Raw genomic sequence first — 15,467 nt, 5'->3', positions numbered from 1 at the left:
AATACACATCACAACTTTATAGGGCTGAAAGAAAAACATCGGCCTTGAGTTTAAAAAGCTAGTCTTATGCATTCACTTTTTGGACATCTATAAGACTCTCTGCCTAAAACACCAATGGGACCCACTTTCGATGAGGCTTTTTGACTGGGATGTCAGCCGTTTAAGAAGGAAGTTATTGCATTTTGATGAAAGATTACGAAGACAAACATATTAATAACATGCACCGATGAATCACGCACAATAAGACCAGGAACGCGTATTAAGAAAGTAAATAGGGTCAATTTTGATTACATGATGACTTTAGGGTTGGCTGATTGTGCGTGTGTGTGCAACAGCTCCTCACACTCGTTAATCATCCTTTTATCTTCCAGCAATTTCTAGAATGAAACTGCTCCCTGTAAGCGCTGGAGGCATCTCTACCCTCCCTCTGTCTTTCCTGTCTTCCTTCCCTTCCGTTTATATCTCATGCTCTAGGTTAACGGCAGATGTGAGGAACCATTCAAACAGGTCATGAGTCAAAGGTTACAGACTTCCCAGAGTTTTGTGAAGATTATTGTGGAAAAAAATTACTTGTCTGCTGAAAAGAAAAAAAAAAAAGAAACTCAATCTTGCCAAACAATGTGTTTCAGAAATCAAATCAACTACTAGCGATGTAATTTTCCCACATATAAAACTAAATTATAACTTACATTAACTTGACACAAACTTTTTTTTGTGCTTATTTGTGTCATTTATTTTGTATTTTCATTCTTGAAAAAGACTTTCTGTATGGAAGCCCCTTTCCGCATTTACCAAAAAGTAATTGTAAGATAAAGATACTAGTCAATTGTGAGATACAAAGTCCCTATTGTAAATTATAAAGTTGAGGCAGTGAGTTTTGGATGAGCAAGAAATGAAAAAATCTAGTTATTTTCAGAAATTTGCATCACATTTGCAAAAAATATAACTGAATCACAAACATCCCAACACATCCTCCAGTGGGATGGAAAACAAGTTCAGTGAACCCCACACCGGAACTCTGATCAGCCCCTCTCTCTCACACAATAAGAGCTTCTTTGTGTCCTGGAGGACCGCTGGAGTGTTCTCAGATCTAAAATTAAGTTAGCCTGTCAAATGACTTCACTTTACTGCAAAACAAAAAGCTAGAATCCAGAATCAACAACAAAGTTGGCAGTTGAAGTGGCTTACGACAGGCTGAAATGTAGACTGCGCAGTTGGGGATTTAAAGGACAGGTGTTTTATATTCTCACTCGAGTGTGTGTAATGTTTTTTTGGCAGAGAGGTGAGCGGCTTATCACGTAGTGAAGAGAGAGATTAGCAAATATTCACTTGCTGGAACACGGGCCAGCTGGATGCTGCCCGTCCACCTTCTTACGTGTGTGTGTAATGGGAGACTGATAGCAACACCTTGTCACAGAAGTGCTAGTCCATGCTTATGGTGAACTCGCCCGTCAGCGAATATAAACCTGGGAGCTGAACGCAACAGAAAGGCCCCTACACAAAGAGAAACATTCATGAGTGAATAAAAAAAAAAACACAGAACATGCATTCTGAAGACCTTTTGATAACAATCACATGGTAGAACTAAAAAAATTAACAAGACCTATTCAAATATTACTCATCATAAGGGAAATAAATAAACAGATGAGGCCTGGTGCAAGATTTTAACCAACACGTTCTAATAAAGCACACATCTATCTACATATATGAAGTCCAATTGACTTTTAAATAGTGGTTCTAAACCATTAGGCCCTCCTAAGTTATTTTTGTAACAAAAATAACACGTCCATTTAATGCTGTATATGTGTATTTGTATTGTTTTTAGTATTTTAATTAAGATTGTGTTAATTTAACTCCATTTAAACATGAAGTGACAATAAAACTAGGAGCATTCCTTACGTAGTAGCCTATAAATTGATCAATGTTGGTTTCTGTCTTTAAATTAAGCCAATTACCACAAAGTAACCCCACCCCAAATTCCAAAGTACATATTTTGGCATCTTTATAAGAGAGTGAAGTCATCTTTAGTCTCCTCATACACTGTTTGTAATTTCGCGGCTGTTTTTTCTCTGAGAACGTTCTGTCTCAAATTGTTCCCAAAAGTGTCGTTAGACATAAACGAATAGCAGCCTGTCACACACTATATCAACTGTAAATAGCCTGAAGATGGGAATAGTGAGGGAAATGTGCAGCAAAAGGAGAGAACGGGACGAAATTCTCACCACAAAACAAGCGCTCATCAACCGTTGGTAGTTAAAGGCGAGCGGATGTAAGTGGGACAGCGGCAGCGTTCTGTGTAGAGCTCGAGCTGCATCAAACTATCCCTCGCGCCCCGCAACACTGCACTTTAAGTGAATTACGTGTCCTGCGCGTGCTCTAATCTGATTTCGGCAACACATGCCACGTAACAAATCAAATTTGAAACAACCCAGATACAGAGAGTGAGAGAGAGAGAGGAGTGAGAGAGAAGGGGAGTCAGTCATTGCGCATTCCGATGGTTTAAAAGCAGAGACGGAGCGGCGCATGTTTTCAACACTGAACTCGAGCCATTTCAGTCACATGTCTCCTATTCATGCATGAGCTGACACTGCGCTGCGGATCATATGCGTTCAATGTAAAACAATTATTTATGGCTCTGATGCATGAACTATTATATAAAGGAGTAAAAACTATACTAAGGCACCATTTACAATATTTTCCCCCAAACTGATAAATGATTAGATTACAATACATACATGGCCTGCTATATATATATATATATATATATATATATATGGATGGATGTGCGTAAAAGTTGATCCTGATCAAATATGAATGAGTCTTAATTAAATAAACAAGCAAATCAACTGAAATTGTGTTCTGTCTTAGGATCGAATCTACCCCCCAAAAGCCAAAGGTTCAGATTAGCGAGTAACAAAGTATCCCAAATTCTTTATATTGCACGCACTTTTAATCAGATGTGATATCAGCGGACCATTACATTCAACTGCTCTTCTCGCAATAATACATTGACTATTCACTGCTACAATTTCGCCCATGCACTGCAGATCAGTTTACGTAATAGGCTATAAAAAAACTCTGAGACATGATCCGGACTGTCCGATGATGGAGCACTAAACCCGACGTGTTTATTTCCCGGATGCGTTGAGCAGCGACACAGTAAATGCAGTTAAAAGCAAACACAACATTAGCACCATCAGCCCCGTTATCTGATCGCTGATAACACACCGCCGCGTGCCCTATTTATCAACACGCTTGCGCCGAACGAGATGACAGAAGAGAGCCGAGGAAGCAATGAGATAAACAGCTAAACGCTTACATCCTTTCTCCGGCGCTCAACAATCGCCCCTCCAGCATTATCTCGGGTAGAAAATCCATATCGTAGGACGAAGTCATGTTCAGGCTGACCGTGTTGTGAGCCGCTGGCTGGATAACGCCCGCCTTCCGCGCGAGCTTGCCTGCCGAGTTTGGGGCGCGCGAGACGGAGAGGGACAGGTGCAGCAGCGCTTGTCACGTTCTTTTCCGCTCACCCATTAGAGTGTTTTTCCTCAATAGTCCCTTCAAAAAAAACCTTCTCACAGACAACTAGCGCTCCGGAGCGTCAAGCACCGGGAAGGGAGAGGCGTGGCTGCTCGAGCTGCTGCTGCAGCGAGTTTTTAACCAATGCATCTCTGAGCCGTATCAGCCGGTCGGCTTTATAGAAATGAAAGAAAGAATAGAAGTATCCAAACCGGTAAGACCTTCTTCCATTTTAGGAAACAACAAAAATAGATTTTTTGAAGAATGTTCATGCAGCTCTTATCCATACAATGGAAGCGGATGGGGACTGGAACTGTCTGGGCCAAAAAACAAAAACGAAACTGTAAAAACATTACAGCCCACATTAGCTCTAAAATCACATTTACATATATTCAAATACAACACACCAAGATATGATGTTATTTCATTAGTTAAAGGGATAGTTTACCCAAAAATGGAAATTCTGTTCCAAACCTATCACAAAAGAAGATATTTGGAAGAATACTGGCAACCGAACAGTGACTTATATAGCATGGGGAAAAAAATACTATGGAGGTCAATGGCTACCGTCAACTTTTTGGTTGCTAACATTCTACAAAATGTATATTTTGTGTGTGTTTAACAGAATAAAGAAACTCGTAGAGGTTTGGAACAAATTTTGGGCGAGTAAATGATGACAGAATTTTCATTTTTGGGTGAACGATCCCTTTAAACATCTCCAGTTTCCTTTCACTTTCATTGTAACCAGGACAAAATAACTCAAACTGAGCAAAATATTACTTTTGTGTTCAACAGAAGAAAGAAAAACACTTGTTTACAAACAACCCTGTATTTTTCATCGTTGAGGAAAAACTATACCTTGTATATAAAAAGCAACCTTGCAGAAACATGTATTGTTCCTAATTATTGAGATTACCATAGAGTCGTAGACGGAAATGAGGTTGAGAGATGATAAAGTAACCTCTAGGTATTGAAGATTTATTGCATCAGTGTATTTATTGCATCGAATGATGAATGCAATACAAGGCGCATCCCCATTTTACTGCGCTCATCCGTTCATGCGTATGAAAGAGCACGTTTTCTTTTTGTTTCCCCTCATGTGCCCCCAGGGGAAGGGGGTCTCGAGCCGCGGCTCTACAGAGCACGTGCAGGAACTAGGTCATGGGAAACACACTCATGCTTAATGCATATATACACACACACAAATGATGGGGAGGAAGAGGACGTTGTGCCTCACATTCTGTAGCACATAACCAAGTAAAATAAAAAGATCTGGGGATGCATGAATTAGGAACCATTAAAAATTGCATTGCTTTGCAGTTTATGCTTTTAAATTGTCCGTGGTAATTAGATAACAACATATTCAGCCAAAAGCTTCAAAACAAAACAAAAATCCATAATGGGCCATGCTTGTCTTTAAAGACCAAGCGCAATGAAGGATTGCAGCTGTCATTAAAAAGCAGTTGCATAGAATTAAAGTGCAACAAACAGCCAAATTAAACCTGTAGAAAACAGTTTTAGCGAATTGCAAAAAACAAAACACGTGTTGTGGTCTGTTATGACCTGTAGCCAACAACGTGCTAGTATTTGCATGCGTTCAAGTGAGGTGTTTGTGTATGCAAGGATGCACAATCAATATTTCCTTCTTACTGTAACATTTATGAGAAAACAGAAAACAAAACTAACCCTAGAGCCAGATCCTTAGAGACAGTTTAGATATAGGCCAAGATTTCTGTAATGATTTTACACAAATTATTATAATACGCAAACTGAGCCGCTGGGGTCATCTTTCCCTCTAAGAAACACTTGTAAATACCGCCTCCAGCTTGGACAGTTGAGCAAAGGTGACTCTCATACATAAATAAATAAGTAGGTAATATACAATAATTTCCAACATTACATTAAGTCAATATATGTAGGCCTAAAACCACCAATACAAAATATGAGTACTTATACAGTCCACTGCCCTAAAATATCAATTTGTGCATCAATTACACAGGGAAAAAAAATAAATTTTAGGGTGAACAAAGAAAAATAAATACATTGGGAGTGCTGGACAGGTTTATAAACATTCTGCTGTTCTCGCACAATGCGATATCTACTACCTTGAGCAAATATACCATTACATAATGGATTGTGCAATAAAGAAGCAATTTACGAATGCTCTGTATTGCTGTTACACACCCATGTTATGGAGATGATGAATTCACTAAATGGGCTTCTGTTTGGAGAGAAAATTCAGCAGTAAACCCAAAGACAGCCAAAGCTTACACTAAAGAAATAGGGGTGAACATGAAGGAAAGGACGCATTGTAGACTGCTAACAAACAATGCTAACACAAGTCTCGTCGTATGTGTGCTATAGACAGAATATTCTTGCTTAATAAGGTACATTTCCATACTGTACAAATATGTTTCAAGCCTTTTAGCTACTCAGTTTTTAAATGCAGTCCTTTTCTCCAAAACTAAGCCATCTGAAGACATGGCAGCCAACCCAATGTAAGTAAACCCAAACTGACTTGAGAGTAAAACATTGACGCAACTAAGCACATTACTAGATAACCTTCGCAGAAGTAAACAGCGCATAGCACACTTTGTTTATAGTTTTACTATAAATCTTACTTAGCTTTAAGGAGCTAAAATGCAGCAGATTTTAGGGGCTAACGCAGAGCCAATTTTCTGTCTTTTCTGTAGCGGAAACACACCAGGATAGATGTCTGGCACCCTGACTGTGGAAAAGAGGCAACAGGGATAGTAGTGATTTCTCTGGATACCCATTTTACTGATATCTGGCAGGTAGCGGGGACAATTTACGTGTGGTATTAAGTGGCTTAAGCAGTTGGGAACAAGAACTCACGCCACAGACCTTCATGTCGCCCCCTGAACATCCTTCAATCTTTCTGGCTTCCTCTTCTGTGTCCTTCTCTTGGGGTTAAGAAGTCTGATGAAAGCACTTAAGGGCTGATATAATTCTCTCTCACTGAAGATAATGGAATTTAGCCACAAGACATCTTTCATATGAGCTCCCCTCTTCCTCGCTGTCTCTCACTCTCTCTCACACTCTCAGGCCAAAGGTTTCCCTGTTCTTCCTCCTGCAGTTGTTATTGTTACCCTTTTACCTTTCTCCGTTCTTTTATTGTCATTTTTTTGTCCTTCTTTTTCTCACCTTCTCCCCAGGGGTTTCGGGGGTATAGCCTGAATATTTTCTCTTGCCCTGAACCTGCTTAGTGCGTTACTGTTGCCTCACATCATTGTGAGTAGAGAGTTGCCAGCGGTAATTTTAATCACAGTAGACCATTGCGAACATTCTCTTGCCCTGAACCTGCTTAGTGCGTTACTGTTGCCTCACATTATTGTGAGTAGAGAGTTGCCAGCGGTAATTTTAATCACAGTAGACCATTGCGAACGTATGCAGCAAGTGGCAATATGGATAACCTATATTTTTTTTCACTATAAACACACACCAGAGGATTACGTGAGGTAAACATATATTCACATTGTCAGACAAATCAGGAAAACTAGATATATATATTTTGTAAAACAAATTTTTTTAATCATCAGGCACAATACCTTAACGCATCTTTACATTACATATCTTAAGGTTTAAAATATTCTGTATATAGTTTATCTTATCTTTTATGATTCGTATCATGATGCATTACATTGATAACCTACAGAAAATCGTTTTTATTTCGGCATAAATGCCTTGGGCTGAGCTCCCAATGTCCTTGCATCCTAGTTACGCCCCTGTTCTGCCTCATTTTCTTGGGGACCTTGTTCTTTGTGTTCTCTCTCTCTCTTTCTCACACCTTCTCTCTCTCTCTGTACGCCTCTACCCCTTGGGTCTGGACCCAGCTGGCCTATAACACGTATTGATTGACCACGTAGGAGGAGAGCAAGGAGACAAGAGAGAGAGAGAGAAAGGCAGGCCCGGCAGTCTGCAATGCACGGAGACAAAAATAGTACACCAGGAGTTCAAACCGAACGGAGAGCGAGAGAAAGAGAAAGAGTGGGGGCAGGGAAGGTAGATAGATGGGGGATAAGACGAAGGAGAACACGTTAAAGATTGCAGATATGGGACGGAAAAAAAAGATTGCATGTATAAGGGGTGGTCTTAAAATATCGAGGAAGCATAGCTGCTGGAAAGGAAGAAACTCGGTGAGGACCATTCGTAAACTTAAAATGAGAAATGCACTCCTTTTCCATCGTTGGTCTCAATGGTGTTTTTGTAGGGTGGATTTTTAGAATAAGGAGGTGTGTCTAATTGAACAACTCGGCCCAGAATAAGATCCAGAACTGCTATCGCACATTTAAAAAGCAAAGCTGTATAAGTCAACATAGGCATATTTCTACAAAAAAAGTGTTCTACTTACATTTTTGCAAAACTCCAAAAACGTCCGTATACATAGTCACATATCATACAAAACACTTTTACCATAGTGCATAATTATTAAATGTTTACATATGCAACCAAATATGTATCCAGTTACATAGTAAACTTGCTTGGTAGCTCACCTGGTACAGGTGGTACATTTTCAATGTGGGGCATTTGGGTTTGAGTCCCAAGACTTGTAAGCAAGCTAAAACAGCATGGTTGCTTCAGCAAATGCGTTTTTATCATGTTTTCTTTTTGTTAACATATCGGTTAAGTTTAGGGTCCAGTTTAGTGTGGGTGATACAATATTTTCAAAAGGCATTAACCTTTTAGTGCCACTCACCAGAGAGTATCAAACTGCCGCAATATGTACAACAACCAAGATAAATAATAAAACATTGCCATATTCATGTTCATCCATTTTGCATAAAACTGAATGTGCTGTTAGCACCAATCACTCGACATTTCACTTTGAAAGTGTCGCAAAACTTGCAAGAAGCAACGTAATAAATGAGTCTGGGTTTGTAGATGTGATACTTTAGCACTTATAGTTCCAATTTGGATGAGCAGTATTCAAAATAATCAGTATATGTGCACCCCATATCAGTTAAATTCATGCAGAAAGTGGCACCAGGCTTGACCACGCAAACAACCTAAGTCACTCCTCCTACGTGTAAATAACATCCCCTGAGAAAAATGCAAATATATATCACAGTATAGCAAAATCTCTATGTTTTGATGTCTTTCTATTGTTGCACAGTATATATACATATATCAGCCCTAGCCTATAGCCTTGTGCATGCGTGCATGTAGACGCACAGATGGGCTGTTGGTCTGTCAGAAGAGTCTGTTTGGGCTCATGAATATTTGATTAACTCATGGATTATGTAAAGCAGTGAGCGTGCTCATTTGGGTGAAAGCGCACACATACACATGCATACTCTCAGTTTCGCCATGTTGCATACTAAAGATACTTCAGGTCATCTCAGATAAAGCCCTAGCCTATAGCCTTGTGCATGCGTGCATGTAGACGCACAGATGGGCTGTTGGTCTGTCAGAAGAGTCTGTTTGGGCTCATGAATATTTGATTAACTCATGGATTATGTAAAGCAGTGAGCGTGCTCATTTGGGTGAAAGTGCACACATACACATGCATACTCTCAGTTTCGCCATGTTGCATACTAAAGATACTTTGCTTCAGGTCATCTCAGATAAACATGCATATATATATATACACAGATGATGTAATGAATTTGTCATTACACATCAGAAGAACTAAACTACATGCACAGTGTTCTAAGTGCCAAACCACAGACTGCAGAATGTTAGTTCATTGTCTAGTGCTAGTGAAAACCATCTTTTCACTGTCTCCAGCAAACAGCAGACTGGAAGTCATTTACTTCCAATGAAGAGTAGTACAGGAACTGTTCTAACTATAATGTATATGTATGCAGACTTATTGCTTTCTGATTTGAGCTTCTGGTACATCAAAATATTTGAACTTTTGCAGATAGACTGTATGCGACAGCCAGACCAGATTTGATGTACTCTAATCAAAACTGAATGTGTGAGGTCAACATTCAACGCTATCTCATGACCAATTCGTACGTATTTTACGTGGTGGCTAATTCGTACAAATTTGTACAATCTCACTTGTATGATTTTGTATGATTTCTGTGAGGGGTAGGTTTAGGGGCGGGGTTAGGTGTGGACCTTTGTGTGAATTAAAACGCATTTGCCAACTCATAAAATGCATACGATTTTTCCCAAATCATATGAATTCGTAAGAATGAGGTCATATGAATTGGTACGAATTAGCCACCTTGTAAAATATGGACGAATTGCCATGAGATCAGGCTGGAACATTACCACTCAGCGGAAATAATGTCCAAAATAAGGCTTAAGACCTTTGAGTTATTTCCAATGAATTGTTGATCCAGTTCAGAAAATAGGTATGAATGATTTGTTTGTGAATTGGACTGATGTGGTTCTCGAGTTCAACCCAGTTACTCAATGATTCAGTCGCAATGATTAAAAGCTTAATAGAGGGAAAAATGACTTACATTTTGGTCTGTTGTATGGCTTTGGAAAACTAGTGTACAATAGTACATGATACTTAAATGATGTTTTCTCTTCTGTACTGACACTTGAAAGCCTCAGTCCTTGTTTACTTTCAATATATAGAAAAGAACAGCCAGGTTATTCTTTTGCTCGTGCATATGTGTAAACTTGTCAGTGTAATCTGGGATCACTAGCCTGTCTAATCTACTACATCAACTTGACCCCTGTTGTTTACATCATCACAATTCCAAACCAGCAGTAATGATATCATGACATCAACAGCACATTGTATTGCGTTCCAGTCGCTCTACACTCCCCAAATATAAAATCCGTAAGCTATTCTGCTCTGTAATATTGATGTAGAACAAAATCTTCCTCCTAAATCATAAAATCGACTAACATTCGAAGTACAGGCCTATTTTTGCCTCCCGCTATCCCAGAATGCCAACCTCAGAGTGATTTTTACCGAGTGCAATGAACCTTACTGGTTTAATTGAACAGGTCTTGGGTAGCGAAATTGGAGTTTAAATAAATTTGCCATTTCTCTCCAAGTCCTACATTCATGAAGGAGCCTTTTTCCCCTTTCCTTTCTCTATCCATCTCACCCCTTCCTTTGTTTCAACTTCCCTCCCCCCGTTCCTCTCATTAAAGCAGGGCCCTGAGAGTGCTGGTCATTGCTTCTCATTTATTTTCATTTGAAACTCGCGCAGCTTCACTGAGCCACAGCTCAACATTGGGCACCTAGGGACAGGTCATTCTCCTATAACACAAAACCACCCATTTCTGCAACACACTCGTGACACATATCCCAGAATGCACAGTGACAGCAGCCCGTCGCCACAGCCACACACAGACTCAACCGCCATCGCCTTGTTTTACCGCAATGAAAGGCTTTCCAAGCCACTAATTGCAGAGTACAAACTCCAGTGTTTATAGCGGAAAGTCGGCAGTGCTGTATGGGTGGATTTAGGAAGAAAGTGTAAGCTTTTATGATGGCCCGTGAAGCGCAAACTGACCTGGTGTCATCTGTGATTGCTTAACCCTTCAACTTCCTCTGAGAAACACATTCAGCCTTAGCTAAAGCATTTAAATAGCCCTGTCAACTAAAGTCTTCAAAAGAACACTCACACAGGCAACGCTTGATAATCTCAAGTTGCTACATTACATTTTTAGGCATCATACATGAACATTTGAACATGCCTATTATGACTAAAAATGATGTCTAGGTAGGCAGCTCACTTGGTTTTAAAACTGTGATGTGCAAATTGATGTCTAGGTAGGCAGCCCACTAGGTTTTGGAACATAAATAGCACCACAAAAGACATTTCAGAGATGTTTCATATCAGTAATATTACACCTAACCATCAATCTTAAATAAAATATTTTATTCCTAGTTATAATTACAGTACATTCGCCATCAGATGGATTGAAGGTAGGCACAGCGGCATAAATCGATGTGAGTCCTCAGCGAACGAAGCATTACATCAACTGCCAGGGGCACGTGCAATAGATTTATTTACAGTCCCGGCATGTACCGTTTTCCCATGTATGTGGCCCTTAGTGTAGCGCCATAAATAATTTTTTCATCAAATAACGATATTTTTAGCCCAGGTCGCAGTAGGGTATGTTTGTTAACATATGGTCATTGGTCATATTTCTATAATGAGCTTGCCTATGCACACACGTGCGTGTGATGGTTACGAACCTGTACGGCACAGTACCATTTGACATTTCTTTATTGGAGGAGGCTGAGTTATGGCCAAGGTGTGTGTGTGTGTGTGTGTGTATACGTGTGTTACACCAGAAGACCTGACCGCAGTCATTGGAGAGATTCATGTTCCTCGGGGGATATTTTAAAAGCCATTGAGCACAAGCACAATGAATGAGTAAAAGGCCATAAATCTACTCTTTAAACCAACATGGCTGCCTCTCTGGCCCAACTAATGCCCTCACACCCCATTACACTCTGCACATTAAACGCCTGCGTTATTAACCGCCCATAACCCTGGGATAAAAACCAACCCGACACAGCCTGATTAGCACCCTTCTCCACTTTTAAAAACTGTCCAGAGAGACAGAGACCGAGAGGAGAGCTAGAAAGCCACAAAGTGGTGTGTGACAGCATCATTGTCGGGGCATCCCATTGTTGAGAATGCTTTCAGCGCTACCCTCCCTTCATCTCTCCACCGAATGCCCCCCCCTCCATTCCTCTCCAGATGCCCCCACCCTTCTAAATCCAATCGTCAGAGAGGCGTGCAAACAAAAGCAGACATCTTTCTAGTGGCGGGACGGGGCTTAACCCCTCCTGCTTGTCCCTCTCTTTGTTTAATGCGATTATTACATCCAAACAAACTCCGAATTTAGGTCCTTACAAGTGTGTTTGCACACTTAAATGCATGCAAATATACTTGCACACTTTACATGGTGCATTAATATAGATTAGGACCGCTTGTGCGGAAATGCGACTGCAAAAAATGAGCACAATTTTATTATCAAGGATGCAATGTCTCTTTCTGTCACTATTCCTTCCTTGCGCATACACGGGCATTATCCTGCGTGCATGCACGCGCATCTTCAAACACTTCTCTATAGCTGTATCAACTCTTCAGTCTTTTAAGAGGCTCCGACCGAACCGTAGGGAAGAGAAACAAGAGAGGGGAACGTTGCAAGCTGCGCATTTCACTTGCAGGCAGGGTCCCGCAATTTGACAAAAACACAACTGCATGCACGCACCGCTCAAACGGCCTACAAACGGCCTACAAACGGCATGTCAACGAACCGCGCCAGCAAAACCACAGGGCTGCCGTCAACCAAACATTCCTGAAACGGCTCGCTGCATGCCTGCAGCTATGAACGGCAAACCTTTCGGAGCTAGCCGGATCCGTGTGTATGTGTGTGCATGCATGTCTTTGTGTGCTGTCCAGGGACAGCTTTACCTCAGCAGTAGTTCCTCTGTGCTCCTCATGGAGACAGCGCTGTTTGCGGTGGATGGGTATAGCATGCTGTCCACACACACACTCGGCACAAAGCCCAGCTCAGACGAGTGCTCCAACATAACCGTTACTCCGAATGCAAGCACGCACTACACATGCACACGATCCTTGTGCTTTCAGTTGTGGCGTCTGAATCCTCTCTCTTCCTCTCTCGCAGTAACACTCCCACCCATCCACCCTCACCGGCTCCCTCCTCCTTCCCCTTGTCCCTCCCTCCTCCCATCTGATTCACTGGGCTGTGATAACCCTTTCTGACAGCTCATGTTGTTTTTGGGCCAGAGCTAGTGCTGTTAGCCTGGTGCTGGCTAGCATTGAGAAGCCTACTGTTGTCCAGGATGCCCAAGACCCCTGAGGACAGATCGTATCTCGTATCCGTACAAGAATAAAAACTAAAGAAGTGGCGTTAAGAAGTAGGCAAGACTCTACACTGGCCTGGTACTATAACTTGTCTCTCTCAAGAGCGTCCATCTTTGTCCTAATATTATTTATGTCAACACAGGCAAAAATGGACACAAGAACATCTTTTGTGAATGACCCTGGGAATACTAAAATAGAGACGTCTTTGGATAATTTATCAATGCTGAAGAACCGAGAGAAACGTGAAACAACCGAGTAGACATACTGAGTGGTCCACTTAAAGAATGAACTTGTATTGCTACAATGTTGGTAGTATATGCAATTGTTACCTGCATCAGGCCCGGATTGGCTAATCGGGAGCACCAGGAGGATTCCCGGTGGGCCGGTCTGTATTTTGGGCCACGTTTGGATTGAAATATGCTGTCCCTACAGGCTGCCTGCACTCACAGCAGCCCCACTCTTTTTATTTATAATTTTCTTGCAGACCCACTCGCAGACTTCAGGTTAATGATGACTAGGGTTGCTAACCGTTCTGTTTATTTGTGAACGTAGCCGTTTGAGGAAGGCTTTAAGACCAAGCGGAATCCTCTGCCGGCTGCTCCTGCTTCACAGCGAGCGGGACTCGTGCTAACGGCAAATCCCCTCATTGTCCGCATTTTGAGTTTGCCAAATCAGTTTGGGCGAATGCAAACAACTAATTGATTATGAGCCCAACATCCAGCAAGGCAGGAAAACATTCAATTGACCTGGGGGAAGACGTCTTTCACTATTGTAAGTTAATGCTGTTAAACAGAGAAGGAGAGAGAGAGATACATTTAAAAAAAATTAACTTCTAGCGTAGCCTATTCTTAAATTTGGACCTCATTATTGAAGTACAAATTCAAGCAGCAGAAACAGCCCAAACTCTCTAAGTTTTCTTTATTCGAAAAATATGCATTTTCATTCATTCATAGACTATATGGTTGCCATAAAATTTTAGTTAAAAAAATGTAGCCTATAGTGCCATTGTTTAAAAAAAATGCTTTATTGACTGACGTTTCATAGACGTCATAGTTGATAGTTGTTATGCTTTCAAATTTCATGCCATTTGTATGTATGTAATTTCACAGTATTTTCATCTGCTAAATTACTACACTACTTGTGCAGTCAGTCACAATTCTATAATGGTACAATTTACTTAGGCCGATGACATTTTTTGTATGACATAAATTTTTTTTTAGAGTAATTGTACATAAATAGCCTAGGTTAAGCAAACCAAATGTGATTATTTCTGGGAACCTTTAAACTGCAGGCAGACATACATTATGGAACTACAGTACAACTATTTTGAGTATTTTGTCCCTTATTTCCTTTGAAACATACAATTGTCCCTTATTTTCCATTTCTGAAGTTAAGATTTTTACATCAATATGAAAGCTATAGAAAAATACAATGAATTATAAGGCTGTAGAGAACAGCAGACTTATATACTGAGGTTTTAATTACATTATTTTAATATAGTCAATCATGAACTAAAGTGGGCCGGTCTAAGGTATGAAACTCCAGGGCTGAAAATGAGTCCCACTCCGGCCCTGACCTGCACCCAGATATTCTCTGTAAATGCAAATGAGGTGCGGGTAACGAAAGAGTGCACATTGCTCATTTACATATACTACTGACAAGTTGTCCTTTAACAACTTTACCATGGTAATGAACAAAGGTACAATTTTGAAAAGGTTATACAGTAAACTGGACTTGTCTGGTTTGAGTGATTTATCCCATTTAAGGCTCGGGTATATTTAACTTCATGCGTTCCTTTCCATCTTGCGCACAGCTCGATACATATGCGCAGTACAACCTACTTGACTCGTTCTGTTCTGTCACAACATTCACCTCGCACCTATGCTGTTGCGCAGACTTCCACAGACACTTCTGATGGCGAAAATTGTGTTACGAGGACAGTAAGAAAAGTCACAGAACGGCAAAATATACTTTGGGCTTTGGTGCGTCAAGTTTTGAAAGTCGCAGAACGGCAAAATATACTTTGGGCTTTGGTGCGTCAAGTTTTGAAAGTCGCAGAACGGCAAAATATACTTTGGGCTTTGGTGTGTCAAGTTTTGAAACAGTTCAATGATTCCGGGTTAGGATTTGCACCAGTGCTACTCATGAACTGTGTTTTTTTTT

General features: G+C 40.7%; 1 protein-coding gene across 17 annotated transcripts in view; it reads right to left on the bottom strand.

Moving 5' to 3' along the window:
• The window catches only part of celf2 (cugbp, Elav-like family member 2), a 177,863-nt gene that overhangs the window by 108,701 nt on the left and 53,695 nt on the right, over nucleotides 1-15,467 (bottom strand). For 12 of the 17 annotated variants that reach the window (XM_016458476.1, XM_016458474.1, XM_016458477.1 and 9 more), the window contains exon 1: nucleotides 12,891-13,073. The exons of 2 other annotated variants lie outside the window; for them this stretch is intronic. In XM_016458476.1, the coding sequence (XP_016313962.1) occupies nucleotides 12,891-13,009 (119 nt within the window). In that variant the 5' untranslated portion in view covers nucleotides 13,010-13,073. Of the gene's footprint in view, nucleotides 1-3,319; nucleotides 3,735-12,890; nucleotides 13,074-15,467 lie in introns of those variants that run through there. 3 more of the 17 variants (XM_016458479.1, XM_016458487.1, XM_016458491.1) reach the window with 3 other exon arrangements.

This window comes from Sinocyclocheilus anshuiensis, unplaced genomic scaffold (genome assembly GCF_001515605.1).
Source record: "Sinocyclocheilus anshuiensis isolate Anshui unplaced genomic scaffold, SAMN03320099.WGS_v1.1 scaffold719, whole genome shotgun sequence".
In the NCBI taxonomy this organism is placed as follows: domain Eukaryota; kingdom Metazoa; phylum Chordata; class Actinopteri; order Cypriniformes; family Cyprinidae; genus Sinocyclocheilus; species Sinocyclocheilus anshuiensis.
The sequence above is the reverse complement of the archived record's forward strand: the minus strand, read 5'-3'. Positions and strand labels throughout refer to the sequence as shown.